Consider the following 27,953-nt stretch of genomic DNA (forward strand, 5'->3'; position numbering starts at 1 on the left):
CACACAGAACTTTATTTAAAACACTGACTCAAATAGAGAACAATATGTTTAAACAATGAATAGCACGGTAACTTACACAGGCGGCTCAGTTCACTAGAAGCTCAATACTGAAAAATACAGCAATCTGGACAGCAAGACAAATATCAACAAATTTTTTCAGCACTAATAATCATTTGGCATCCACAAAATGATCCAGCTCAAACAAAGAATTGGACAACGTTAACATCAGCATTAAAGTATAAGTTACAATAAAAAACCAGACTGAAAACCAAAGCACTACTCAGGGTTCTTTGGGAACATAAGGCTGATCAGAGGCAGGTGGATAATCATATTAGCTTTGCTGTCCCACCTCAGGATCACTTTGATTGTTTATTTGGACTTGCAGTTCCTCAGCTAACTTCTCAAATTCATGGAACGCAGAAATAAGCGGCTCAAGACTGAAATCATCATCAATTAAGGCCATTGTTCCATTTTTTATAATATTACTGATATTCTGAAACATTTTAATAACAATTTGAATGTTATCATTTGTCTCTTCTATGTTAAAGAGACCCACAAATATTGATAGAGCCTTGGCACTAAACAGTTTTTTTGCCACCATGGGATTTTCAGACAAATTCAATAGCATTTTCAGAACGTGAAACTTTGTTCTTGCATTGCCTGTGGTTAATAAGGAAAGAAATCCAGACATATAATTGGAAACCAGTGTGTGATAGTCAGTAGTTGAGGTGAGGTGTCTAAGCATCCTTAACCCAAGCACCTGCTCAGGGGAACCCACGCTATGAGCAAGGGTTTCCTCACACACTTGACACACAAATGTCTCAATCATGTTCAGATTTGGGTAAGGTGGAGCCATGTGAATCATATTTTCCAGAAAACTTGTCCTAACTCGGGAGGAGGGATAATTGAGTAAGGTTTCAATAAGTGAGACAACACCTGAATCACGAATGAAATCACGAGTAAATTGAGAAGCAGTTCTCATACCCATTGCAATCTTAGATATTTCATGAATAAAAGGATCTCGTATTTTGTCCATTAATAGGAGGAGTTCTTCAAACTCTGCAGGACCAATTTTAAGCTCACACTGTATGCAGCTGCAGGACCAACTCTCAGGCTGTGCACTCTCCTTGGCCCTAAGATGCTCCCGAATTTCCCTGACTGACCGGTAGGATGGATCATATTGAAATGGGAACTCAGAGTCAGGTTGATCAGACTGAAGCAAAGATTCCTGCTCTTCCCCTTCTGGGGTAACTTCCACATTCTTGGGCTTTCCCTCAAATAGTTCAGTGTATACAGATGTTGTTGCTTCTTCAGGAATTCTAAATGGGCTTGGGGATGGGAAGCCAACCCCATGACAAGGACCAGGTTTGAATTCGACAGTGACCTCTTCCCAGGTTTTGGGCCTGGAAGATACGTTAACTTCTTCCTCAGCTGCATCTCTGAACCTGGGACTAGCCTTGTACACAGGACGAGGATTTAAGTCAAAGCAGGCCTCATCCCTGTCCCAGAACCAGGACCCAAATATGGCCTCTTCTTCAGACTCTGGTCTGGTCTCTTCTCTGGCCACAGCTCCCAAACTAGAATTCTCCTCAGTCCAGAACAACGATCCACCAATGGCTCCCTCCTCAGCCCCTGCCTCAGATTCACAGATGGCTGAAGCTCCAGCCTCCATACTGGCCTCTTTTTCTGCCCAGAACCAGGACCCAATAATGACCTCCTCCTCAAACCTGGGTTCTTGTTTGACCCTGTCACTGTTATTAACAACTTTCTGGGTCCTGGGCTTCAAGACAGTATTAGGCTCTTCCTTGTCTCTGGGTCTGAATCTACTATTGGCCTCTTCTTCAGGCAAAAACCAAGATTCCTTATAGTACTCATCTTCAGACTCAGATTCAAAGAAGTCCTCTCTTTTTGCCCGGAGCTTGGACCTCATATTTGCCTCATCCCTGATTCTGGACCTGAACAAGTTATTGGTATTTTCTCCAGCCCACAAGCAGAATGGGTTGCCAGACTCCTCCTCAGACCCAGACCAGGAATCAATAAAGGGATCTTGCTTGGATCTGGGCCTGGATCTGGGATTAGGCTGATGTTTGGCCCTGTGCCTAGACCTGGTATTGGCCTCTTCCCTAGGCCATGATCTGATACTGGCCTCTTCTCCAGCCCAAAAAGACGACATTGTAGAGGTCTCATCTGCTGACCAGAATCCAGACTCACTAGAAGCCTCCTCTCTGGCCTTAGCCCTGGGATAGCACCAAGACCCCATACTAGTTTCCTCCCCAGACCCAAACCAGGGTTGGATTCCTGTCTGAACCTGGGAGCTAGGAAAGGTCTCACTGTCCACATTGACCAGTTCCCTATCCACGGATAGGGCCATAGGTTTAGTGACTGACCCAGACTCGGTACTGACCAATGGCCAGGCTACTACACTGGTTTGGGGCATGCCCTCTGCTTGCAACATTGCCTCAGCCCCAAATTCAGTCTGAGCCCAAACTTGGGCTTCATCTTTGGGTCTTGCTCCAGGGATTGCCCTGGCTTCAGTCTTAGGACGTGCCTTGCCTACTGCCCTGGCCTCAGTTTTGGGCCTTGCTCCTGCCATTGCCTGGAATTCAGTTTTAGGCCTTGCCCCAGCCATTGGCTGCAACTCCGTTCTGGGCCTTGCTCCAGCCACTGTCTGTGACTCAGTTTTAGGCCTTGCCCCAGCCATTGCCTTGGACTCAGTTTTGGACCTTGCCCCAGATGTTGCCTGGTTCCTAACCTTTGGTCTGACCACCATTGGAACTTCATTCTCTCTCTCAGCCCCACCTACAACCTCTTCTCCAGGCTTCTTTTCAGGCTTGGCCTGGGCAACAGGCTCAACTTCAGCCCCAGTCATAGTACAGTTACAGAAAAGACCTGGTTAAATACCTCAATCCAAGTCTCAGTCTCTACCACAGATCTGTCACAGTTCTGAATCCTCACACTGTGTAATCTCTAGATGATTCAGACAATAGAGGTAGAAACAAAAGTTAAGAGTCAACACCAGTCCAGAACTCAATCAGCCTCCTTTCCAATACCAGTCCCAGCCAATATCACAGGGTGCAGAAGACCAACCAAGCTGGGAGAGGATGGATGGTTCCCCAGGGCAGGGTGCAGACCTGTCGATGGTGATGGTCAGCAGCAATTCCAACACCACCAGAGCTGCCACTGGAAGTCAATCTAGGAAGCAAGAATAACATGGGACATTGAATCTCTTCCAACTGTGTCACTCCATGCAAAAACTCACACAGAGAGACTGGACCTTAAAAGCTTGGTGGGAAAGTCAGGCTATTAGAAAGTCTCTCTGTCATCCTCATTTTACCCAAACATACTCTAACTCCAGAGATGCCACATTGCTTTGCTCGCTACAACACACATGCATAAATAGTGTGAAAGTATCTTGGCAATGGGAGAGGCTGAGGAGCCCCAAGACCAGACCCTAATCACTCTTGGACCTGTGTTTGTCTTTACTACCTCACCCAAAAGCTGTACCCACTCTCATACCTGCACTAATGTGGCACAATCTTCCTCTCCTTGTTTTGTTTCAGTGGTATTAGGCCTTATGCAAACAGCAGGCTGTCCTATGGATAAATAAACATACAGTAAAAATGGAGTCTGACTGCTTGGTTGACAGGCAGACACCCTGACCCTGGATACAAATCCCTCTTTTTGTTTAAGTGTCTAATTTGTCTAATGTTTTCTTTCTCTTGGTCCCTGCTCTCTGGTCTGCTCCTCCCATTCACTGCCCAATGCACACCTACCCAACAATCCTAACACTCCTGCAGGACAGGAAATGGTCAAGGGATTCTGCAGCAGCATGCAAATCTAAAAGAGAGGAGATGTGAATCAGCGACACCCAACTAGATGGAAAACACTTGTCAATCTTCCTCTGTAGCTGTCCCCTGCATTGCTCCTCTTTGCACAGACCTTCAGAGATTTCAGTCTCTTCCTTCTTTCCTTCCTTGCAGAAGTAACCAGTCTTAAAGACAGTCTATGGACAAAAGATGAAAAAGACAGTCAGAAGACCAAGGTAGCAACTAAGAGGCTGGTGGACAGACCAACACCGAGTATGGAAATTCATATGCTGTCTTTCAATATTTAGAGTCCTCTTAGTAGAATATTCTCATTTTATTTAGGTCCGGTATTTCAGCAGTCCAGATAACAAACAGCATCTCTTGACGTCACATTTTTCGCATTACTCCCTTCTCCTATTACGAGGATTCACCACTAGGTGCGCCACATCCCTTTGCCTTACGCAGCATAAATTGGGGGAAGGGTGCCCACATATTCTAGAAAACAGGTTGTGCAGTGGCACCTGAATTTATGATTTCTGTCCCACCTTTACCTCCCAGTTCATTTTTTCCACCCCCAATTCTGGACTGCGAAGAGGAAGGAAGGCAAGGGAACTGTGTAAAACCCTGGTAGACAAGAAATTTACAAAATATTCCTGCATGCCTGACCTGTGCTGGTCGCAATCACCCCACCCCGATTCAGATGTCCAGTCAACGGCTGCTGCCCACCCCCGCCCCCCATACACCTTCAGAAAAACAGGTCTTTTCCCCGTCCTTCGTTTTCCTCAAGCCTCTCTACAGATGCAACCCGTGGCCTGAAACTGCCAGACCTACTGCACAGACAGTAGACTCTGGCGTCAAAAAGGTGCCTGTGGGAAAGGACAGCACCCGGCACGAGGGGTCCGGCAAGCCCCTTGGCAGGATCATAGCCCGGGCTGCTCCCGTCCCAGCTCCGGCGACCTCCTCGGAGCGCCCACCTGGGCTCCCTCCGCCATTTCGCCCATAGCAGCTTCCCGCACAGCCCTCTCCCCGCACAGGCAAGTCGAGGGCGGGGCACAGGCACCCGGAAAGCCCGTCAGGGACTAGTCCGCGCCGCACGACTCCCCAGCATCCGAGGGAACCCCTACAGCCAAGACCCCGCGGCCTCGGGCCCGGCCCGCGCCGGTCGCCGTCGTGTCAGGGCCAGGGGTCCCCCAGCGCTGCGCATCTCTTTAAAGATCCCGCTCCGCTCGCCTCCCCGTCCTCACGCTGCCAGGGACAGGCTGTGAGCCGCTCGTCGCCCCACGACACCCCCCACTTGCCTTCGCAGGCGCAGGGTCGCAGCTCTCCTCTCGCTTCCCACCGCTCGCCGTGCGGGCGGAATGGAAAAGAAGCGTCCCCACCTCCCGCGCCGCTGCGCCAAACCGGGTAGGGGCTGCGCAGGCTGCGACACCGACGGCTCGCGGCGAGGGTGTCGGGAAGAGGGGCGGAGGGATACGGCACGAATGGGCTCGACGCCCCCTCGCAGGCCCACCGTAGTTCCGACCCAGAGTGGGCGGGGCCGGGAAGAACGCCAACCTGAGGGGCGGGGCCACGCCAGCCCTCCGCTTCCCCCCGTGGGGTGACCACCCCCACGCCTCTGGCCCTGCAGCGTAGAGGGGTCGCGGGCCGGGGCCGGGAGGGTCGCGAGGGGTCGCACTGCAGGGAGCAGCGGATGGATACAGGCCGCCCCGCAGTGTGTGTCTGTGTCTGTGTGTGTGAACCTGCAGACTTTTCGGTGTTCGTCCCCTCCCTTCCATCACTCCGGCCATGCTTCTTGGGCACGGGGGGCTGCTTTCACCTTCAGGGGCTGGAGGAAAGTGGGAGGGGGCGCCTGTGGCGGCCGAGCCCCTGCCCCTCTTCTAAGGGAAGGCAGCCCCTGACAGACCTCTGGCTGAGGAGACAAACCACTTGTCTGCGCCAGTGTCCTCATTCTTTCTGCCACACTGCTGTCCTCTCAGTCGCTGTGGTGGCACACTTTACCATTTCACTGTCCCCACAGTTGCCCAGGAAAGAGGACCTTTCCCTGACAGGACCCGCACCTGCTCAGACAATGCTGTTTCTCACCCCACAGCCAGGGGTCCGGCACCATGTAGGGGCAGTCCTGGCTCTTCCTGGCTTCTGTCAGGTCATCTCTTGCAGGGGATTCCAAGGGCTCCTCATCTTTGGCAGGGTGGGAATACGCCAAGGATTAGAACCAATTGGGATCTCACACGCTTGCCATACACACCAGTCTACTTCCCCCAGCCATTGTTTGGAGTTGGCCCCACCAGGCACCTGCTTCCCCAAGACACTAATCTGCTGGTTCTTGAATCCTGATTCCTGCACTTCTATGTCCTCCCTGCAGTCTCCATCCCCTTCATTTGTGCTCCGTTGGGCAAAGAGCAACCGTGGTTAAGAACATCTCTGGTTGAACACAAACCTGTTGGTATTGTTGCCCATTTTAAAACCCAACTAAATGGCACCCTCGCTTTGGTAGGCTGAACAAAAGTCCCCCCAAAACGTCCATGTCCTGTTCTCCAGAACCTGTAAATATATGATGTTACCTTGCACAGGAGAATTAAGGTCGCAGATGGAATTAAGATTGCTAATCATCTGAATGTAAAGGAAGATTACATTGCTTTATCTTGGCCAATGCCATGGAAGGCTACTTTAAACGTGGAAGAAGCAGGCAGAAGATTTAGTGTCACAGTGAAGTTGCATACAAGATGCCACCAGTGGATAGGATGTCGCTGGTTTTGAAGAAGGAAGCCAGAGGCCAAGGCCCACATGCAGACCCAGAAAGTGGAAAAGGCAAGGAGACAGATTCCTCTAGGACCTCTTGGAAGAATGAAGTCCTCCTATCACCTTTATTTCAGACCAGTGAAACCCTTTCCTATGTGCAACCTTCAGTATTTTTATTTTTATAAGCCAGCAATATTGTGATAATTTGTTACAGCAACAGTAGGCATGGAATTCAGTCACCATCCTGACTTCCATTCCTCTTCACTCAAATTGGGCTTCATGCCCTGGGAGGATCAATTTGGGGGCTCATCTCTCACCACTCACCACTATAACAACTCTCTTAACAACCTTCTCTCTTTGCTAAAGGAGAGGATTTTGCAGTCCTCTGAGGTTCAACTTGGAGAAAGTCCCTATTTACTGAAAAATCACTGATGCTTACCAGAATGAAAAGGGAACATTATTCTTACCATGAATTTTCATATATTTACCTATCAGCTTTTACTTGTTATTAGATACTTATTATTGGGGTCACAAAGAGTCAGACATGATAACTGTACAATATTTAGATAACAGGAAAAAATCTAGAGACAATTCTATACTGTATCTAGAGACAACAGATGTCAGTTGTCACAGGAAAGTCTTTCACTGTGCTCTTTGAATGGCCTTAGCTGAATTGTGGATTATGTTTTCTTTGTTCCAAAATATACTCTCTCTCGGGTGAATGCCAGGCTTAAAGAAGGGAGTCTGAGCTCTGCCGAGATCTGTGGGTGTATGTGAATCTCTTTGCCTCTCTGAACTGTTCTTTCTCCTCCTTCAAGTGGCTGGTGCCTTGCATTCATTCAACGAATATATATATGAGCATCTACTTTGTCCTTGGCACAAACAAAAAAGAAATCTCCACTCCCATGGAGGTGACCTTTACTTGTAGTTTCATTCTTATTAATTTTTTTTCTAAAAATTTACAGATTTATCCAAAGTCATATTAGCAATCCTATGTGGTAATTCGGGATATAGTGAAATCTTGATTTCAAGATACTGACAGAAGAGTGAATCTACTACTAGCTGACAGACTATACTGTGAGATTTTGAAATGTCTGTTAGATATTTTATTGTTAATTCATTTAGACAACAGACAGTACAACTCATTAACATTTATTGAACCGAGGAAGGTCCTATTTTAAACATTTTGTGTATTAATTCACAAAAATATTGGACGGTATGAACTATTATTGAAATAAACTATTACCTTCATGTTACATGTGAGGAAACCAGCTTGGATGAATTGTTTCATCTTTAAAGTCAATGGGGAAAAGAAAAGCTTTAAATATTAGAAGAATGCTGACTTATATCTGCCTGACTGGTAAGCAGTATTTATTTCATCCTAAATGAAATGATACGTTGGATCATCAAAAAAGCAAGAGAGTTCTAGAAAAACATCTACGTCTGCTTCATTGATTACGCTACAGCCCTTGACTGTGTGGATCACAACAAACTGTGGAAAATTCTTAAAAAGAATGCCAGACCACCTTACCTGCCTCCTGCCACACCTGTATGCAGGTCAAGCACCAGACATGGAACAAAGGACTGGCTCAAAATTGGGAAAGGAGTACGTCAAGGCTGTCTATTGTCACCCTGCTTATTTAACTTATATGCAGAGTATATCATGAAAAGTGCCAGGCTGGATGAAGCACAAGCTGGTAGAAACATCAATAACCTCAGATATGCAGATGACACTACCCTGATGGCAAAAAGCAAAGAGGAATTAAGAACCTCTTGATGAAGGTGAAAGAGGAGAGTGAAAAAGCTGGCTTAAAACTCAATATTCAGAAAACTAAGATCATGGCATCCGATCCCATCACTTCATGGCAACTAGATGAAGAAACAATGGAAACAGTGACAGACTTTGTTTTCTTGGGCGCCAAAATCACTGCAGGTGGCGATTGCAGCCATGAAATTAGAAGATGCTTGCTGCTTAAACTTCCCTAGTGGTTCAGAGGTTAAAGCATTTGCCTGCAATGTAGGAGACCTGGGCTTGATCCCTGGGTCGGGAAGATCCCCTGGAGAAGGAAATGGCAACCCACTCCAGTATTCTTGCCATGGAGAATCCCATGGAGGGAGGAGCCTGGTAGGCTATAGTCCATGGGGTCACAAAGAGTCAAACACGACTGAGCTACTTCTTCACTTTCACTTTCCTTGATCCTTGGAAGAGAAGCTATGACAAATCTAGACAGTGTATTGAAAAGCAGAGACATCACTTTGCCAGCAAAGGTTCATATAGTCAAAGCTATGGTTTTTCCAGTAGTCATGTATGGATGTGAGAGTTGGACTATAAAGAAGTCTGAGCACCAAAGAATTGACACTTTTGAACTGTGGTGTTGGAGAAGACTCTTGAGAGTCCCTTAGATTGCAATGAGATCAAACCAGTCAGTCCTAAAGGAAATCAACCCTGAAGAGTCATTGGAAGGACTGATGTTGAAGCTGAAGCTCCAATACTTTGGCCACCTGAATCGAAGAGCCTGACTCATTAGAAAAGACCCTGATGCTGGGAAAGATTGAAGGCAGGAGGAGAAGGGGATGACAGAGGGCAAGATGGTTGGATGGCATCACTGACTCAATGTCCATGAGTTTGAGCAAGCTCCAGGAGATGGTGAAGAACAGGGAAGCCTGGTGTGCTACAGTCCCTGAGGTCACAAAGAGTCAGACACCGCTGAGCTACTCAACAATAACAAAATGGATTCCAGTCTAATAAATTCTGATGGCCAAAGTTCCACTCCCCTATGCCTCCACCAGTCCTGTGTAATCCTGACTTGCCTCTTATATCTAAATCACAGAACCCAATAGCCCCAAGCATTAAGCCTAGGATACAGACAGCTGTGCTACATCATACCTACCATTCTGCCCCAACCCCTCCTCCTACATACTTACTATGCACATGAACTTTCACAGTAGCATATCCCTTGCCTATGCAACACATATGATCTACGCCTCTTCCCTCTTACTCACCATGGACATAGACTAGTTTTTGTCTATTAAGCTTAACTTGGCTATTTTCTGTTTTTTAAAATTATTTTATTTATTTATTGGCTATGCAGAGTCTTCATTGCTATGTGGGCTTTTCTCCAGTTGTGACAAGCGAGGGCTACTCTCTAGTTGTGATGCACAGGCTTCTCACTGCAGTGGCTTTTCTGTTGCTAAGCACAGGCTCTAGGGTGTACTGGCTTTAATACTTGTGGTTCCTGGGGTCTAGAGGTCAGGCTCAATAGTTGTGACGCATGGGCTTAGTTGCTCTGTGGCACATGGGATCTTCGCAGACTAGGGATTGAACCTATGTTTCCTGCATTGGCAGCCAGATTCTTGACCACTGAGCCACAAGAGAAGTCCTATTTTCTGTTGTTTTAATTTCCAATTCCATAATGCCCTCTGATCACTGCAGATGGTGACTGCAGCCATGAAATTAAAAGACAGTTACTCCTTGGAAGAAAAGTTATGACCAACCTAGATAGCATATTCAAAAGCAGAGACATTACTTTACCAACAAAGGTCCGTCTAGTCAAGGCTATGGTTTTTCCAGTAGTCATGTATGGATGTGAGTTGGACTGTGAAGAAGGCTGAGCACTGAAGAATTGATGCTTCTGAACTGTGGTGCTGGAGAAGACTCTTGAGAGTCCCTTGGACCACAAGGAGATCCAACCAGTCCATTCTAAAGGAGATCAGCCCTGGGTGTTCTTTGGAAGGAATGATGCTAAAGCTGAAACTCCAGTACTTTGGGCACCTCATGTGAAGAGTTGACTCATTGGAAAAGACTCTGATGCTGGGAGGGATTGGGGGCAGGAGGAAAAGGGGACGACAGAGGATGACATGGCTGGATGGCATCACTGACTCGGTGGACGTGAGTTTGAGTGAACTCCAGGAGATGGTGATGGACAGGGAGGCCTGGTGTGCTGCGAATCATGGGGTCGCAGAGAGTCAGACACGACTGAGCGTCTGAACTGAACTGAATGCCCTCTGATGTTGAGCATCTTTACATATGCTAATTTGTATATTTTATTTGTCAATCATCTGGTCAGATCATCCCCCCTTTTAAAACGGCATTGATTGCTATCTTATTACTAAAGTTTTTTTGTATATTTTGGATACTAGTCTATTAAATTCTGTTTTGCAACACTTTTCTTCTCAATCTCCACTTGTCTTCATCCTATTAATACAGTATTTTGCAGAGAAGATTTATCTTTAATTAAGTTCAACTTACCAATGTTTTCTTTCATGGATCACATGTTTTATGTTTTATCTACAAAGTCCTTGCCAAACACAAAGTTACCTAGATCTTTTACTATGTTCTCTTCTAGGAGTTTTACAGTTTTGTCTTTTACATGTAAGTCTATGATCCATTTTAAGTTAATAATAGTGAAAGATGTAATATATGAGTATAGACTTTCTTTTGCATGTAGATGACCATTCTATTAGGCTGGCGCAAAAGTAATTGTAGTTTTTGCATTGTTGACATTTGCCTTTGATATTGGAATACATTCTTAAATGTGGTTATGTTATACATCATTTAATGCACATTAGTCTGTGTTTTCTTGCCAATGACATTGCCAATAACATTACTTGCTATTTATTTAATATTAATTTTAGACTATGGAAATGATGTTACACAAAAAGCAAATTTGAGAGATTTTATTCCAGTTCAAAATGGGTCATAAAGCAGTGAGACAACTTGCAACATCAACAATGCCTTTGGTCCAAGAATTGCTAACAAGCATACAGCACAGCAGTGGTTCAAGAAATTTTCCAAAGGAGAAAAGAACCTTGAAGATGAGCTCAGTGGCCGGCCATCAGAAGTTAACACCAACCGAGAGCAATCAAAACTGATCCTGTTACAACTACACGAGAAGCTGCCGAAGAACTCAACATCAACTATTCTACGGTCATTCGGCATTTGAAGCAAACTGGAAAGGTGAAAAAGCTCGATAAGTGGGTGACTCATGAGCTGACCAAAAATTTAAAAAATCATTGTTTCAAAGTGTCCTCTTCTCTTACTCTATGCAACATCAAACCATTTCTCAATCAGGTAGACTGTGACATGCTATGAAAAGTGGATGGTATACAGCAACCAGTGATGACCAGCTCAGTGGTTGGATGATACTCCAGAACACTTCCCAAAGTCAAACCTGCGCCAAAAAAATATCATGGTCACTGTTTGGTGGTCTGCTAGCAGTCTGAACCACTACAGCTTTCTGAATCCCGGTGAAACCATTACATCTCAGAATTATGCTTAGCAAATTGATGAGATGTGCCGAAAACTGCAATGCCTGCAGCCAGCATTGGTCAACAGAAAGGGCCAAATTCTTCTCCATGACATCACCCAACCACACTTCGCACAACTAATGCTTCAAGTTTTGCCTCATCTGCCATATTCACCTGACCTCTCACCAACCGACTACCACTTCTTCAGGCTTTTTGCAGGGAAAGAGCTTCCACAATCAGCAGGATGCAGAATATGCTTTCCAGGATGTTGTCGAATCCCAAATCATGAATTTTTATGCTAAAGGAATAAACAAACTTATTTCTCATCAGTAATAATTTGTTTACTGTAATAGTTCCTATTTTGATTAATAAAAGATGTGTCTGAGCCTAGTTATTGTTGTTCAGTTATTCAGTTATGCCCGACTCTTTGCAACTCTCTGGACTGCAGAATGCAAGGCTTCCCTGTCCTTCACTATCTCCCAGACTGTGCTCAAACTCATGTCCATTGAGTTAGTTGATGATGCCATCCAACGATGTCATCCTCAGTCACCTTCTCCTGCTGCCCTCAATCTTTCCCAGCATTAGGGTCTTTTCCATTGAGTTGAATCTTCACATCAGGTGGCCAAAGTATTGGAGCTTCAACTTCAGCATCAGTCCTTCAAATGACTATTCAGGCTTGATTTCCTTTAGGATTGACTGGTTTGACCTCATTGCTGTCCAAAGAACTCTCAAGAGTCGTCTACAGCAGCGCAGTTAGAAAGCATCAATTCTTTGGCGTTCAGATTTCCATATGGTCCAACTGACATCCGCACATGACTACTGGAAAAGCAATAGCTTTGACTATATGGATCTTTTGGGTGAAATAATGTCTCTGCTTTTTAACATACTGTCTAGGTTTGTCATAGCTTTTCTTCACGGAGTAAGCATCTTTTTATTTCATGGCTGCAATCACCATCTGCAGTGATTTTGGAGCCCCAAAAAATAAAGTCTGACACTGTTTCCACTGTTTCTTCATCTATTTGCCATGAAGCGAGGGGACCAGATGCCATGATCTTACTTTTCTGAATGTTGAGCTTTAAGCCAACTTTTTCACTCTCCTCTTTCACTTTCATCAGGAGGCTCTTTAGTTCTTCTTCACTTTCTGCCATAAGGGTGGTGTCATCTGCATATCTGAGGTTATTGATATTTCTCCCAGCAGTCTTGATTCCAGCTTGTGCTTCTTCCAGCCCAGAGTTTCTGATGATGTGCTCTGCATATAAGTTAAATAAGCAGGGTGACAATATACAGCCTTGACATACTCCTTTTCCTATTTGGAACCAGTCTGTTGTTCCATGTCCAGTTCTAACTGTTGCTTCGTGACCTGCATACAGATTTCTCAAGAGGCAGGTTAGGTGGTCTGGTATTGCCATATCTTTCAGAATTTTCCACAGTTTATTGTGATCCACACAGTCAAAGACTTTGGCATAGTCAATAAAGCAGAAATAGATGGTTTTTCTGGAATTCTCTTGCTTTTTTGATGATCCAGAGGATGTTGGCAATTTGATCTCTGGTTCCTCGGCCTTTTCTAAAACCAGCTTGAACATCTGGAAGTTCACGGTTCACATATTTTTGAAGCCTGGCTTGGAGAATTTTGAGCATTACTTTACTAGTGTGTGCTGCTGCTGCTGCTGCTGCTGCTGCTGCTGCTGCTGCTGCTGCATCGCTTCAGTCATGTCCGACTCTGTGCGACCCCAGAGATGGCAGCCTACCAAGCTCCTCTGTCCCTAGGATTCTCCAGGCAAGAACACTGGAGTGGGTTGCCATTTCCTTCTCCAATGCATGGGAGTGAAAAGTGAAGTGAAGTCACTCAGTCATGTCCAACTCTTTGCGACCTCATGGACTGCAGCCCACCAGGCTCCTCTGTCCATGGAATTTTCCAAGCAAGAGTACTGGAGTGGGGTGTCATTGCCTTCTCCATACTAGTGTGTGAGATGACTGCAATTGTGTGGCAGTTTGAGCATTCTTTGGCATTGCCTTTCTGAGGGATTCAAATAAAAACTGACCTTTTCCAGTCCTGTGGCCACTGCTGCATTTTCCAAATTTGCTGGCATATTGAATGCAGCACTTTCACAACACCATCTTTTATGAATTGGAATAGCTCAACTGGAATCCCATCACCTCCACTAGCTTTCTTCGTTGTGATGCTTCCTAAGGCCCACTTGACTTCACACTCCAGGATGTCTGGCTCTAGGTGAGTGATCACACCATTGTGATCATCTGGGTCATGAAGATCTTTTTTGTATAGTTCTTCTGTGTATTCTTGCCACCTCTTCTTAGTATCTTCTGCTTCTGTTAGGTCCATACCATTTCTGTTCTTTATTGAGCCCATCTTTGCATGAATTTTTCCCTTGGTATCTCTAATTTTCTTGAAGAGATCTCTAGTCTTTCTCATTCTATTGTTTTCCTCTATTTCTTTGCACTGATCACTGAAGAAGGCTGTCTTATCTCTCCTTGCTGTTCTTTGGAACTCTGCATTCAAATGGGTATATCTTTCCTTTTCTCCTTTGCTTTTTGCTTCTTTTCACAGCTATTTATAAGGCCTCCTCAGACAGCCATTTTTCTTTTTTGCATTTCTTTTTCTTGGGGATGTTCTTGATCCCTGTCTCCTGTACGATGTCACAAACCTCCGTTCTTAGTTCATCAGGCACTCTATTAGAACTAGTCCCTTAAATCTATTTCTTACTTACATTGTATAATTGTAAGGGATTTGATTTAGGTCATACTGGAATGGTCTAGTGGTTGTCCCTACTTTCTTCAATTTAAGTCTGAATTTTGCAAATAGGAATTGATGATCTGAGCCACAGTCATCTCCCTGTCTTCTTTCTGCTCACTGTAGAGAGCTTCTCCATCTTTGGCTGCAAAGAATATAATCAATCTGATATCAATATTGACCATATGGTGATATCCACGCGTAGAGTCTTCTCTTGTGTTGTTGGAAGAGGGTGTTTGCTATGACCAGTGTGTTCTCTTGGCAGAACTCTATTAGGCTTTGCCCTGCTTCATTCTGCAATCCAACGCCAAGGTGTTTCTTGACTTCCTACTTTTGCATTATAGTCCCCTCTAATGAAGGACTTCCCTGGTGGCTGAGAGGGTAAAGCATCTGCCTGCAATGCAGGAGACCCAGGTTCGATCCCTGGGTTGGGAAGATCCCCTGGAGAAGGAAATGGGAACCCACTCCAGTATTCTTGCCTGGAAAATCCCATGGACAGAGGAGCCTGGTAGGCTACAGTCCATGGGGTTGCAAAGAGTCGGACACGACTGAGCGACTTCACTTTAACTTTTAACACCCCTCTAATGAAAAGGACATCTTTTTTGGGTGTTAGTTCTAAAAGGTCTTATAGGTCTTCATAGAACCATTCAACTTCAGCTTCTTCAGCATAACTGGTCGGGGCATAGACTTGGATGACCGTGATACTGAATGGTTTGCCTTGGAAACAAACAGAGATCATTATGTTCCTTTTCAGATTCCATCCAAGTACTGCATTTCAGACTCTTTTGTTGACTATGATGGCTACTCCATTTCTTCTAAGGGATTCTTGCCCACAGTAGTAGATATAATGGTCATCTGAATTAAATTCACCCATTCTGGTCCATTTTAGTTCGCTGATTCCTAAAATGTCAACGTTCACTCTTCCCATCTCCTGTTTGACCACTTCCAATGTGCCTTGATTCATGGACCTAATATTTCAGGTTCATATGCAATATTGCTCTTCACAGAGTCCCAGTTTGCTTCTATCACCAGGCACATCTACAACTGAGTGTTGTTTTTGCTTTGGCTCCATCTCTTCATTCTTTATGGAGTTATTCTTCATTGATCTCCAGTAGCAAATTGGGCACCTACAGACTTGGGGAGTTCATCTTTCAGTGTCTTATCTTTTTGCCTTTTCATACTGTTCATGGGTTCTCAAGGCAAGAATAATAATAGGACTCCTTCTTTTGAAGGATGTCACCATTATCTTCATTACCTCCACCATAGTTTACCCCAGGTAAATAGCAGGGGAAGAAGCCTAACAAATAGCTGTGAAAAGGAGAGAAGCAAAAAGCAAAGGAGAAAAGGAAAGATATACTCATTTGAATGCAGAGTTGCAAAGAACAGCAAGGAGAGATAAGACAGCCTTCCTCAGTGATCAGTGAAAAGAAATAGAGGAAAAGAACAGAATGGGAAAGACTAGAGATCTCTTCAAGAAAATTAGAGATACCAAGGGGAAAATTCATGCAAAGACGGGCTCAATAAAGAACAGAAATGGTATGGACCTAACAGAAGCAGAAGATACTAAGAAGAGGTGGCAAGAATACACAGAAGAACTATACAAAAAAAGATCTTCATGACCCAGATGATCACAATGGTGTGATCACTCACCTAGAGCCAGACATCCGGGAATGTGAAGTCAAGTGGGCCTTAGGAAGCATCACAATGAAGAAAGCTAGTGGAGGTGATGGGATTCCAGTTGAGCTATTCCAACTCATAAAAGATGGTGTTGTGAAAGTGCTGCATTCAATATGCCAGCAAATTTGGAAAATGCAGCAGTGGCCACAGGACTGGAAAAGGTCAGTTTTCATTTGAATCCCTCAGAAAGGCAATGCCAAAGAATGCTCAAACTGCCACACAATTGCACTCATCTCACACGCTTTTAAGTAATGCTCAAAATTCTCCAAGCCAGGCTTCAACAATATGTGAACCGTGAACTTCCAGATGTTCAAGTGGGTTTTAGAAAAGGCAGAGGAACCAGATATCAAATTGCCAACATCTGCTGGATCATCAAGAAAGCAAGAGAATCCCAGAAAAACATCTATTTCTGCTTTATTGACTATGCCAAAGTCTTTGACTGTGTGGATCACAATAAACTGTGGGAAATTCTGAAAGAGATGGCAATACCAGACCACCTAACCTGCCTCTTGAGAAATCTGTATGCAGGTCACAAAGCAACAGTTAGAACTGGACATGGAACAACGGACTGGTTCCAAATAGGAAAAGGAGTATGTCAAGGCTGTATATTGTCACCCTGCTTATTTTACTTATATGCAGAGCACATCGTGAGAAACGCTGGGCTGGATGACGCACAAGCTGGAATCAAGACTGCTGGGAGAAATATCAATACCTTCAGATATGCAGATGACACAACCCTTATGGCAGAAAGTGAAGAAGAACTAAAGAGCCTCTTGATGAAAGTGAGAGGAGTGTGAAGAAGTTGGCTTAAAGCTCAACATTCAGAAAAGTAAGATCATGGCATCTGGCCCCCTCGCTTCATGGCAAATAGATGAAGAAACAGTGGAAACAGTGTCAGACTTTATTTTGTTGAGCTCCAAAATCACTGCAGATGGTGATTGCAGCCATGAAATAAAAAGACGCTTACTCCTTGGAAGAAAAGTTATGACCAACCTAGACAGCCTATTAAAAAGCAGAAACATTACTTTGTCAGCAAAGGTCCATCTAGTTAACGCTATGGTTTTTCTAGCAGCCATGTATGTATGTGAGAGTAGGACTATAAAGAAGCTGAGCACCATAGAATTGATGCTTTTGAACTGTGGTGTTGGTAAGGACTCTTGAGAGTCCCTTGGACGACAAGGAGATCCAACCAGTCCATCCTAAAGGCAATCAGTCCTGAATGTTCATTGGAAGGACTGATGTTGAAGCTGAAGTTCCGATACTTTGGCCACCTGATGTGAAGAGCTGACTCATTTGAAAAGACCCTTATGCTGGGAAAGATTGAAGCTGGGAGGAGAAGGGGATGACAGAGGATGAGATGGTTGGATGGCATCACCGACTCAATGGACATGAGTTTGCATAAAAACTTGGAGTTGGTGATGGACAGGGAGGCCTGGCGTGCTGCAGTCCATGGGGTTGCAAAGAGTTGGACAGGACTGAGAGACTGAACTGAACTGAACTGAACTGAACTGAAATAGCAGGGAGGGAACACAGCTCCAACCATCAACAGAAAAATTCAATTAAAAATTTACTGAGCGTGGCCCCACTCATGAGAACAAGATGCAGGGATGCAAGGATTCTTCACTATTTGCAAATCAACCAATGTGATCCACCATATTAAGAAATTCAAAGATAAAAACCACGATTATCTCAAAAGATACAGAGAAAGGCTTTGACAAAATTCAACACCCATTTATGACAAAAACTCTCCAGAAAGCAGGCATAGAAGGAACATACCTCCACATAATAAAAGCCATATACAACAAACCCACAGCAAACATTATCCTTAATGGTGAAAATTTGTAAGCACTTCTTCTAAAATCAGTAACAGGACTACAGTGCCCACATTCAACATAGTTTTGGAAGTCCTAGCCACAGCATTCATAGAAGAAAAATAAATGAAAAGAATCCAGATTGGAAAAGAAGTAAAACTCTCATTGTTTGCAGATGTCATGATTCTGTACATAGAAAACCCTAAAGATATAGACAGAAAATTAATAGAGCTCTTCAATGAATGTAGTAAAGTTGCAGGATAAAAAGTTCGTACACAGAAATCCTTTGCATTGCTATACACTAACAATGAAATAACAGAACGAGAAATTAAAGAAGCTATCCCATTTACCATTGCATCGAAAAGGATAGGTAGGAATAAACTTACCTAAAGAAACAAAAGATCTATATATAGAAATCTAAAACACTGATGAAAGAAATCAAAGATGACACATATAAATGGAGAAATATACCATGTTCATGGATTGGAAGAATCAACATAGTGAAAATGAGTATACTACCCAAAGCAATCTATAGATTCAGTGCAATCCCTATCAGCTACCAATGATATTTTTCACAGAACTAGAAAAAATAATTTCACAATTTGTATGGAAACACTAAAAACCTTAAACAGCAAAAGCAATCTTTAGAAAGAAGAATGGAACTGGAGGAATCAACCCTCGTGACTTCAGACTATACTCCAAAGCTAGAGTCATCAAGACAGCATTGGATTGGCACAAAGACAGAAATATAGATCAATGGAACAAAACAGAAAGCCCAGAAATAAATCCACACACCTATGGACACCTTACCTTTGACAAAGGAGGCAAAGCAATACAATGGAGAAAAAAACAATCTCTTTAACAAGTGGTGCTGGATAAACTGGTCAAGCACCTTTAAAAGAATGAAACTAGAATACTTTCTAACACCATACACAGAAAGAAACTCAAAATGAATTAAAGATCTAAATGTAAGACCAGAAACTATAAAACTCTTAGAGGAAAACATAAATCTCTGACATAAATCACAGCAAATCCTCTAGGACTCACCTCCCAGAGTAATGGAAATAAAAACAAAAATAAGCAAATGGGACCTAATTAAACTTGCTTGATTTTACACAATGTGGAAACTATAAGCAAGGTGAAAATGCAGACCTCAGAATGGGAGAAAATAATAGCAAATGAAGCAACTGACAAAGAATTAATCTCCAGAATATACAAGCAGCTCATGCAGTTCAATAGCAGAAAAATGAACAACCCAATCAAAAAGTGGGCAAAATAACAGATATTTCTTCAAAGAAGACATAGAGATGGCTAATAAACACATGAAAGGATGCTCAACATCACTCATTATTAGAGAAAAGCAAATCAAAACTACAATGAGGTATCATCTCACACAAATCAGAATGGCCACCGTCAAAATGTCTACAAACAGTAAGTGCTGGAGATGGTGTGGAGAAAAGGCAAGCCTCTTACACTGTTGGTGGGAATGCAAATTGGTACAGCCATTGTGGAAAAGTGTGGAGATTCCTTAAAAAACTGGGAATAGAACTGCCATACAACCCAGCAATCCCACTGCTAGGCATACACCCTGAAGAAATCAGAATTGAAAAAGACACATGTACCCCAATGTTCATTTCAGCACTATTTATAATAGCTAGGACATGGAAGGAAGCTAGAGATATTCTCCAGCAGAAGGATAAGGGAGTTGTGGTACATATACAGAATGAAATATTACTCAGCTATAAAAAGGAGTGCATTTGATGCATTTGAGTCAGTTCTAATCAGGTGGATGAAACTGCAACCTATTATACAGAATGAAGTAAGACAGAGAAAGACAAATACTGTATGCTGCTGCTAAACAGATTCAGTCGTGTCCGATTCTGTGCGACCCCAGAGATGGCAGCCCACCAGGCTTCCCTGTCCCTGGGATTCTCCAGGCAAGAACACTGGAGTGGGTTGCCATTTCCTTCTCCAATGCATGAAAGTGAAAAGTGAAAGTGAAGTCGCTCAGTCCTTTCCGACTCTTAGCGACCCCGTGGACTGCAGCCCACCAGGCTCCTCTGTCCATGGGCTTTTCCAGGCAAGAGTACTGGAGTGGGGTGCCACTGCCTTCTCCAAAATACCATATATTAATGCATATATATGGAATTTAGAAAGACAGTAACAATGATCCTACATGCAGGGCAGCAAAGGTGATACAGATATAAAGAACAGACTTTTGGACTCAGTGGAAGAAGTCAAGGGTGGGATAATTTGAAAGAATAGCATTGAAACATGCATATTACCATATGTAAAACAGATGCCAGTCAAGTTCAATGCATGAAGAGGGTTTCCAAAGCCGGTGGTCTGGGACAATCCAGAAGGACTGGGTAGGGAGGGAGGTGGGAGGGCGGTTCAGGATAGTGGGCACACATGTATACCTGTGGCTGATTCATGTCAATGCATGGCAAAAACCATCATAATATTGTAATTATTCTCCAATGAAAATATTTTTATATGCAAATATTCCAAAGAAAATGGTAGCAAACTGAATTCAACAGTACATTGAAAGGATCATATTCCATGATCAAGTGAGATTTATATCTGCAATGAAAGCATGGTTCATCATATACAAATCAACAAATGAGATACTCTACATTAACAGAGGGCTTCTCAGGTGGTTCTGTGGTAATGAATTTGTCTGCAATGCAGGAGATGAAAGTTCGACTCCTGGTCAGGAAGATCCCCTGAAGAAGGGAATAGCAACTCAGTCCAGGATTCTTGCCTGGAGAATTCCATGAACGGTGGAGCCTGGCAGGCTACGTTCCATGGGGTTGCAAAGAGTCGGTCACGACCAAGAGATTAACACTTTCTCTTTCACTAATATCTAAAACATATCAGGAATCATACAATTGAATAGTAAAACTAATAATCTGATTTTAAAATTGGTAAAGAACCTGAATAATTAGTTTTCTACAGAAGAGATATAAATGGCCAACAGTTACATGAAAAGATGACATCACTAGTGTCATGAAAAGATGACATTACTAGTCATCAGGAAAATGCAAATCAAATCACAATGAGGTATCATTTCAACCAGTTAGAATGACGACTATCAAAAACACAAGGGATAACATATGTTGACAAGAATATAAATAAAAGCAAACTCTTATACACTGTTGGTGGGAATGTAAATTAGTGCAGCTACTATGGAAAACAGCATGGAGGCTTTTCAAAACTTTTTTTTTTTTAATCACCACATGATCCAGTAATCCCACTTTGGTGTATATATTCAAAGGAAATGAAATCACTCTCTTTAAGAGATATCTGTACTTCCGTGTTCATTTCAGCGTTACTCACAATAGACAGACACAGAAACCACCTAAATATGCACTGACAGATGAACTGACAAAGAACCTGTTATATATGACTATATATATATATATATAACATTTATTCATATATGTAAATAAAATTCAGTCATGAGAAAAAAATTATGCTATCTGACATAGCAACATAGAGAGATAGTCTTTGGCCTGGCCAACACACTTTTCCTTTTTGAAACTCCAAGAGAATTTCAAAGGAGTTATATGAGAATACTAGTAACCCTCTACCTTAATCAATATAATAATATTAAAGATAAGATTAAATGGCAATATTAATTGGAAAGTAATCAGGTATGAACTATAGATATTACATTTCAGATAACCCACAATATTTATTATAAACTGCAATAAGTAAGCCTGTATGCTTCTAACACCAAAGAGAACTTACCTCAGAAACATATTTGAAGATAACCATATACTATAAAAGAGACATGGGAAATTGTTGGAGTAGGGGCATGTTATTTAATAAAACATACTGGTATTAAGTGGAAAGAATCCATCTGCATTGCCCTCTACATATCACAAGTCAAAATTCATTCTAGGTAAATGAGTATTTATTTTTCTTTATCCTTCTGCATCTTTTGAAATATTTAAGATATCTTCCTGGAATTTGATTACATGTATTGTGATATAACATTATCTGTTTCCCCAAATGATTAGCTAACTATTCTAACACCATTCACCAAGTGTGTAGAAAAGAGTTAGCATAGAAGATGTAAGATTGCAAGCTTTATAAAGACTTGCAAGGCTGGCCTTTGGTTGGATTCTGTTAACTTGAATTTAAAGAAGGTGTCCACTATTCCCAAAACAGATTATGATTGGCTCACTGTGCCTAAACTCTTTGTGCGAACAATACAGTTTATGCTAAATATTAATACCTTTTTTCCTTCTGGGAGTCTCGAATTTTGGTGCATGCTAGACAAAAGGTACCTCCCTCAAATCTTGGGTGCTGAATATCTAATAAGCTTCCTTGATAAATAATATTTCACACATGTTGTCATAAATTATTGAAGGAATTAAGTGTATCCTGTGAGACTCCCCTGGGAGAGAAATATTGGAAGTTTGCAGCAGTTTCTTTTGAACTTTGCTCCATGCACTTCTTTCCTTTCACTGATTTGGTTTTGCATTCTTTTGTAATAAATCATAGCTGTGAGTACAACTGTATACTGAGCCTTGTGTATCCTGCTACTGAATCTTTCGCTTTTCTCCATGAATTTGAACTGTCACCCTAATATAAATACCCACATATATGTGGAGACATATGGGCTCTCTACCTGTATTCCATTTAACTTTTCCCAAGTAGTTCTACCTGTCAAGAGATTTGACAAAAATTTTAAAATTCCTTGTGGGAAAAACACTTTCCAACTTCCATATTATTTTTCTTTCAAAATTCTCTGGACTATTCACAGGCTTGTGTGTATGTAGAAATCAATAAGAAGTTCTTGAACTTCTAAGAACCTCTAAACCAAGAACCTCTAAAAGGCAAATGATAAAAGCTTATAAATACTCTGCTTACAAAAAGAAAACCCAACTGTCTAGGTTTAACCTCTGAAACATCTGAAAGTAGGTTTAACCTCATTAATAATACCAAAATAACAAGGCAGTACCATGTTCCCCAATTCCATTAGTAAAAGGCTTAAAAATTTTGCTGATGGCTTATACACATATGTATCTACTAAGTTCACTATACATTTCTAAGACAGATTACCCAGCCCACAGCCCCATCCTAAAGGAAGAAGTCCTTGCTTGACTCTTGAGTAGGCATGACCAAATGGATAAGCACTAAACACCTGAAGGTGAGAGTTCATGCAACTGGTGAAAGGGATCAGCAGTGTCACTATGAAGGGGATAGATGGCCTTCTAGAAAATCTTTGAAGAATGGATAGGCCTCTAACAGAGATTACACGGGGCTGGAGATGAGTGAAAAAGGACAAGTGAATAAGAAAGTTGACCTCTCCAGGTGCAAGGAACTGTGTGAATAAGCTATGGTGAAGATGTCTGTGAAAGGCTATTTTGTGTGATCTGTAAAGTGCTATATAATGTATGTTCTACCCTAAAAGGCATTAGTTAAAAAGGTTTTAAAAAACACATGAAAAGATGCTCAATATCACTCATTATCAGAGAAATGCAAATCAAGACCACAATGAGGTACCATTTCACACCAGTCAGAATGGCTGCAATCCAAAAGTCCGCAAGCAACAAATGCTGGAGAGGGTGTGGAGAAAAGGGAACCCTCTTACACTGTGGGTGGGAATGCAAACTCGTACAGCCACTATGGAGAACAGTGTGAAGATTCCTTAAAAAATTGCAAATAGAACTGCCATATGACCCAGCAATCCCACTGCTGGGCATACACACCAAGGAAACCAAAATTGAAAGAGACACATGTACCCCAATGTTCATCGCAGCACTGTTTATAATAGCCAGGACATGGAAACAACCTAGATGTCCATCAGCAGATGAATGGATAAGAAAGCTGTGGTACGTATACACAATGGAGTATTACTCAGCCATTAAAAAGAGTACATTTGAATCAGTTCTAATGAGATGGATGAAACTGGAGCCGATTATACAGATTGAAGTAAGCCAGAAAGAAAAACACCAATACAGTATACTAATGCATATATATGGAATTTAGAAAGATGGTAATGATAACCCTGCATGCAAGACAGCAAAAGAGACACAGATGTATAGAATGGACTTTTGGACTCTGAGGGAGAGGGAGAGGGTGGGATGATTTGGGAGAATGGCACTGATACATGTATACTATCATGTAAGAAACGAATCAGCAGTCTATGTTCAATACAGGATACAGGATGCTTGGGGCTGGTGCACGGGGATGATCCAGAGAGATGATATGGGGTGGGAGGGGGGTTCAGGATTGGGAACTCATGTACACCCGTGGCGGATTCATGTCAATGTATGGCAAAACCAATACAGTATTGTAAAGTAAAATAAAGTAAAAATAAAAATAAAATAAAGAAAGATGTTCTAAGGTATATTCAAGGTACAGATATTCTTTGTTATACAAACTCTTCCTGAGACCAGAAAAAGAACAAAAGCTATCCTAACTCATTTAATGAAGCTAATATAATCTTGAAACTATAATAAGAAAACTACAGCATTAAAATATAAAATCATAGGTCAGTATCATTAATAAAAAAATGAAAAAAACTGGCAAGTTGAATCTAGTAGTATATTAAAAAACAGTAACAGCAAAAATACTGTGATAGACTGTCAAGGAGAGAGGCATAACCATAACTGCAGTCAGATTTCAGCACAAGTACAGACAAAATAAGTAAAGATATATAACAGAAGACTTAAACAAGGTTATGAACTAACTAGACCTAACTGACATTTATAGAAAAGTTCACAGGACAACAGAAAGATACACAATTTTTTCAAGTGCAATCGGTATATTTACTAAAATAGACCATATTCTGGGCCATAAAGGAACATTCAATAAATTAAAAAGATTCAGACCATACAGAGTAAGTTCTCTGACCAGGTCAGTACTGTAGAAATATATAACTGAAACACATCTGGAAAAGCCTCAAGTATTTAGAAATTACATAGCCTACTTCTAAATAATTGTTGGATAAGAGAAGAAAATTAAAAAGAAATTAGTATATAATTTCCATTGAAAAATGAAAACACAACATATCAAAATTTGTGGGATGCAGCTTAAGCAGTATTAGAGGAAAATTTACAATACTAAAATGCCTATATTAGAAAAATGATGAGCTCAAATTAATTGACCTCAGCTTCTATTTCAAGTAGCTGGAAACAGAATAGTAACAAACACAAAGTAAACAAAAGAAAAAAAAATCCAATAAAAAATAGAAAACACAAAACTTTTAAAATCAATAAAATTAAACACTAGTTTGTTGAGGTCAATAAAATTGATCAGCCTCTAGCCAGAATGATAAAGGAAAACCAAAGAGAAGACACAATTACTGATATCAAGAATGAGAGAGATGACATCACTAGATAACAAACATCAAAAGGATAATAAATTTATTGGCAAGGCTGGAGGGAAACAGACAACTCATAAACTGCTGATGGTAATAAAAATTTGTAATATCCTTTTGGAGGGATATCTCAGAATAGCTAATAAAACTACATAGGCATTTATTATTTGACCAAATATCCTCTTCTAGGAATCTACCTCTAACCATACAAAAATTATAACTGCACAAGGTTATTCTTCCAACACTGTTGCAACAGCAAAATATTGGAAAGAAATACCCATATACAGGAGAGTAACTGAACAAATTATAGCAGTGACTGGAGAAGGAAATGGCAACCCACTCCAGTATTTTGGCCTGGAGAATTCCATGGAACCTGGCAGGCTACACTTCATGGGATCACAAAGAGTTGGACACGACTGAGTGATTAACACATAGCAGTGACACAATGGAGGATTATGCAGCTGCAAAAAATGAAAAAGATTGCTATGTACTGCTGCTGCTGTTGCTAAGTCGCTTCAGTCATGTCCGACTCTGTGCGACCCCACAGACGGCAGCCCACCAGGCTTCCCCGTCCCTGGGATTCTCCTGGCAAGAACACTGGAGTGGGTTGCCATTTCCTTCTCCAATGCATGAAAGTGAAAAGTGAAAAGTGAAAGTGAAGTTGCTCAGTCCTGTCCGACTCCACGGACTGCAGCTTACGAGGCTCCTCCGTCCATGGATTTTCCAGGCAAGAGTACTGGAGTTGGGGTGCCATTGCCTTCTCCAAGCTATGTACTAATTGGCTTTAAATCTGTAAAATGTGCAGATAAAGAGGTAAAGAGGGATTAGTCAAATTTTTTTCTAACTATACTCTCCTAAAAAGACTTTGGTATCCTGGAAATGCCTCATAAAGCTGAGCTCTGATCAAAATGGATTAGCACAAATAAGGGAGTATCACTAAGGATAGATGCAAACCACCAAGAGGCATTGGCCAGAAAACAAAAACAAGGAAAAGAGGAAAGAGTCAGTGGAAGGGAACCTGTGAGAAAATTCATAAAGCAGTTCCTGTAGGTGGTTCCCAGAAAGACCCTCCTCTAGGCCCAAGACTGAAAGGGAGGGAGCCTCAGATGGAGCAGGTAGAACAATGACCCTGGTGTCTCTGGATGGGAACTGCTGAGGGTGCAAGGCGACTAAGCCCTTTCAGAATCTCATTTCCAGGGCAGATCCCCAGGATGCTGCCGCCTGGGTTGAGATCCAGGGATCCTCTTGAGGGTTGAAAAGCTTGCAGATATCCCAATGAGAACCACTATGTGAAGGGCCCAAAGCAGTCTAGGTTCCTTCCTCATGAGTGTGTCCTCTCTCCACTATACTAGAGCTGCCCAGGTTGAGGTTCATGCCTCTCTTGCATCTCCAGGCGCCTGGAATCTTAGAGCAAAAGTCAGTTCCATCACTCTCTGATCAACCTCATACCCATTCCCACCACTAACTTGCTTGCAATATTGAGTCCAGTCATCCCCACTGTCTGACAGATAGAAGAGATAGTGCCAACTGGATGGGAGGAAGGAAGGGGTATGGTACCTCAAAGATCCCATCCCTGCCTCTCCAGAGCCAGCACTATGGGTGTACGCAAATTGGGTGTTCACGTATTGTCACTTCACCATGTCCTCTTTCTGGGCGCCCCTGAAGCCAACTGCTTCCTCGTGTCCACCTCCCCTACCCAAACGGAGAAAACAGTCACGCCACGCTGGGTGGGGTGAGGGGCATTCAGAAAGCAGGAGGGAGCAGGAGGGAGCACGAAGGTCCCAGGCGCTTCCTCCACAAGGATCTAGTCTCTACCACCACCTCCCATGGATGCTATTTCCCGGCCGGCCTCGAACCCACCTCCTCCAACAGCGGCCGCTGCTTCTCTCCACATACGCCTCCCTCAGGATGACTTCCGGCCTCTTGAGCTCCTGGACGAAAATCAGGCCCCGGCTGACGCTCGCGAGTGGCTGAGGGATTGTGTCCTCTGCCAACAATTACCGTAATCCTGGGCACCTGAGGAATTCGTTTTCAGGCTAGTGCAGCATGAAGAGACACACACCCACCCACGTTACATCCTACCACTCCTCTTACAGCCGTCTGTCAAGCGTCAGGTGCAAGTCTTTCCCGACCCTCTTCAGTGCTTACACACCTCTACGCCAGTCCGAGTGAGAGCGCCGTCACGTGACCAACCCTCCGCCTCACGTGACCGCACATTCGGCATGTCTGCCGCAGCCCTGCCGAACCAAGCAAGGTAGTCTTCTGCCTCTAGGGCTGAGCTGCTTCCTAGAACAACCTGAAGCTCCTGGTGGTGGTGAAGATAAAGAGCTGAAAGGAAGGCTGGATTAGAGCCAACGCTTCCAGTCCTCGGCCTGGGCTTTGCTCTGTAAGAACACAGGGCTGGTGAGGAACACTCCGTGAGGAGTTCAGAGACCAACTGACTTTTAATATTCTGTATAAAACTCGTTTGAGTAGGCTCCGGGAGTTGGTGATGGACAGGGAAGCCTGGAGTGCTGCAGTCCATGGGCTCGCAAAGAGTCGGACACGACTGAGGGACTGAATTGATGAGACTCGATCTGTCTTGGAAT

General features: G+C 42.9%; 1 protein-coding gene and 1 non-coding gene across 3 annotated transcripts; one reads left to right on the top strand and one right to left on the bottom strand.

Annotated features, from left to right (window-relative positions):
- Positions 1–27,441, bottom strand: GPRASP2 (G protein-coupled receptor associated sorting protein 2). Of its 2 annotated transcripts, XM_052663253.1 has the most exons (5): positions 27,226–27,441; positions 3,940–4,003; positions 3,774–3,837; positions 3,517–3,593; positions 1–3,192 (listed from the first exon to the last, which is right to left on the bottom strand). In XM_052663253.1, the coding sequence occupies exon 5, from the start codon at positions 2,867–2,869 to the stop codon at positions 332–334; it is 2,538 nt and encodes an 845-aa protein (XP_052519213.1). In that variant the 5' UTR covers positions 2,870–3,192; positions 3,517–3,593; positions 3,774–3,837; positions 3,940–4,003; positions 27,226–27,441; the 3' UTR covers positions 1–331. The 2 variants fall into 2 exon arrangements, with proteins under 2 accessions (XP_052519213.1, XP_052519214.1); XM_052663254.1 differs by lacking the exon at positions 3,517–3,593.
- Positions 14,905–14,976, top strand: TRNAC-GCA (transfer RNA cysteine (anticodon GCA)). Its single transcript has one exon. It is a non-coding gene; the product is annotated as a tRNA-Cys (tRNA).
- Positions 27,442–27,953: the final 512 nt, after the last annotated feature.

The sequence above is a fragment of the Budorcas taxicolor genome, chromosome X (assembly GCF_023091745.1).
Source record: "Budorcas taxicolor isolate Tak-1 chromosome X, Takin1.1, whole genome shotgun sequence".
Lineage (NCBI taxonomy): Eukaryota > Metazoa > Chordata > Mammalia > Artiodactyla > Bovidae > Budorcas > Budorcas taxicolor.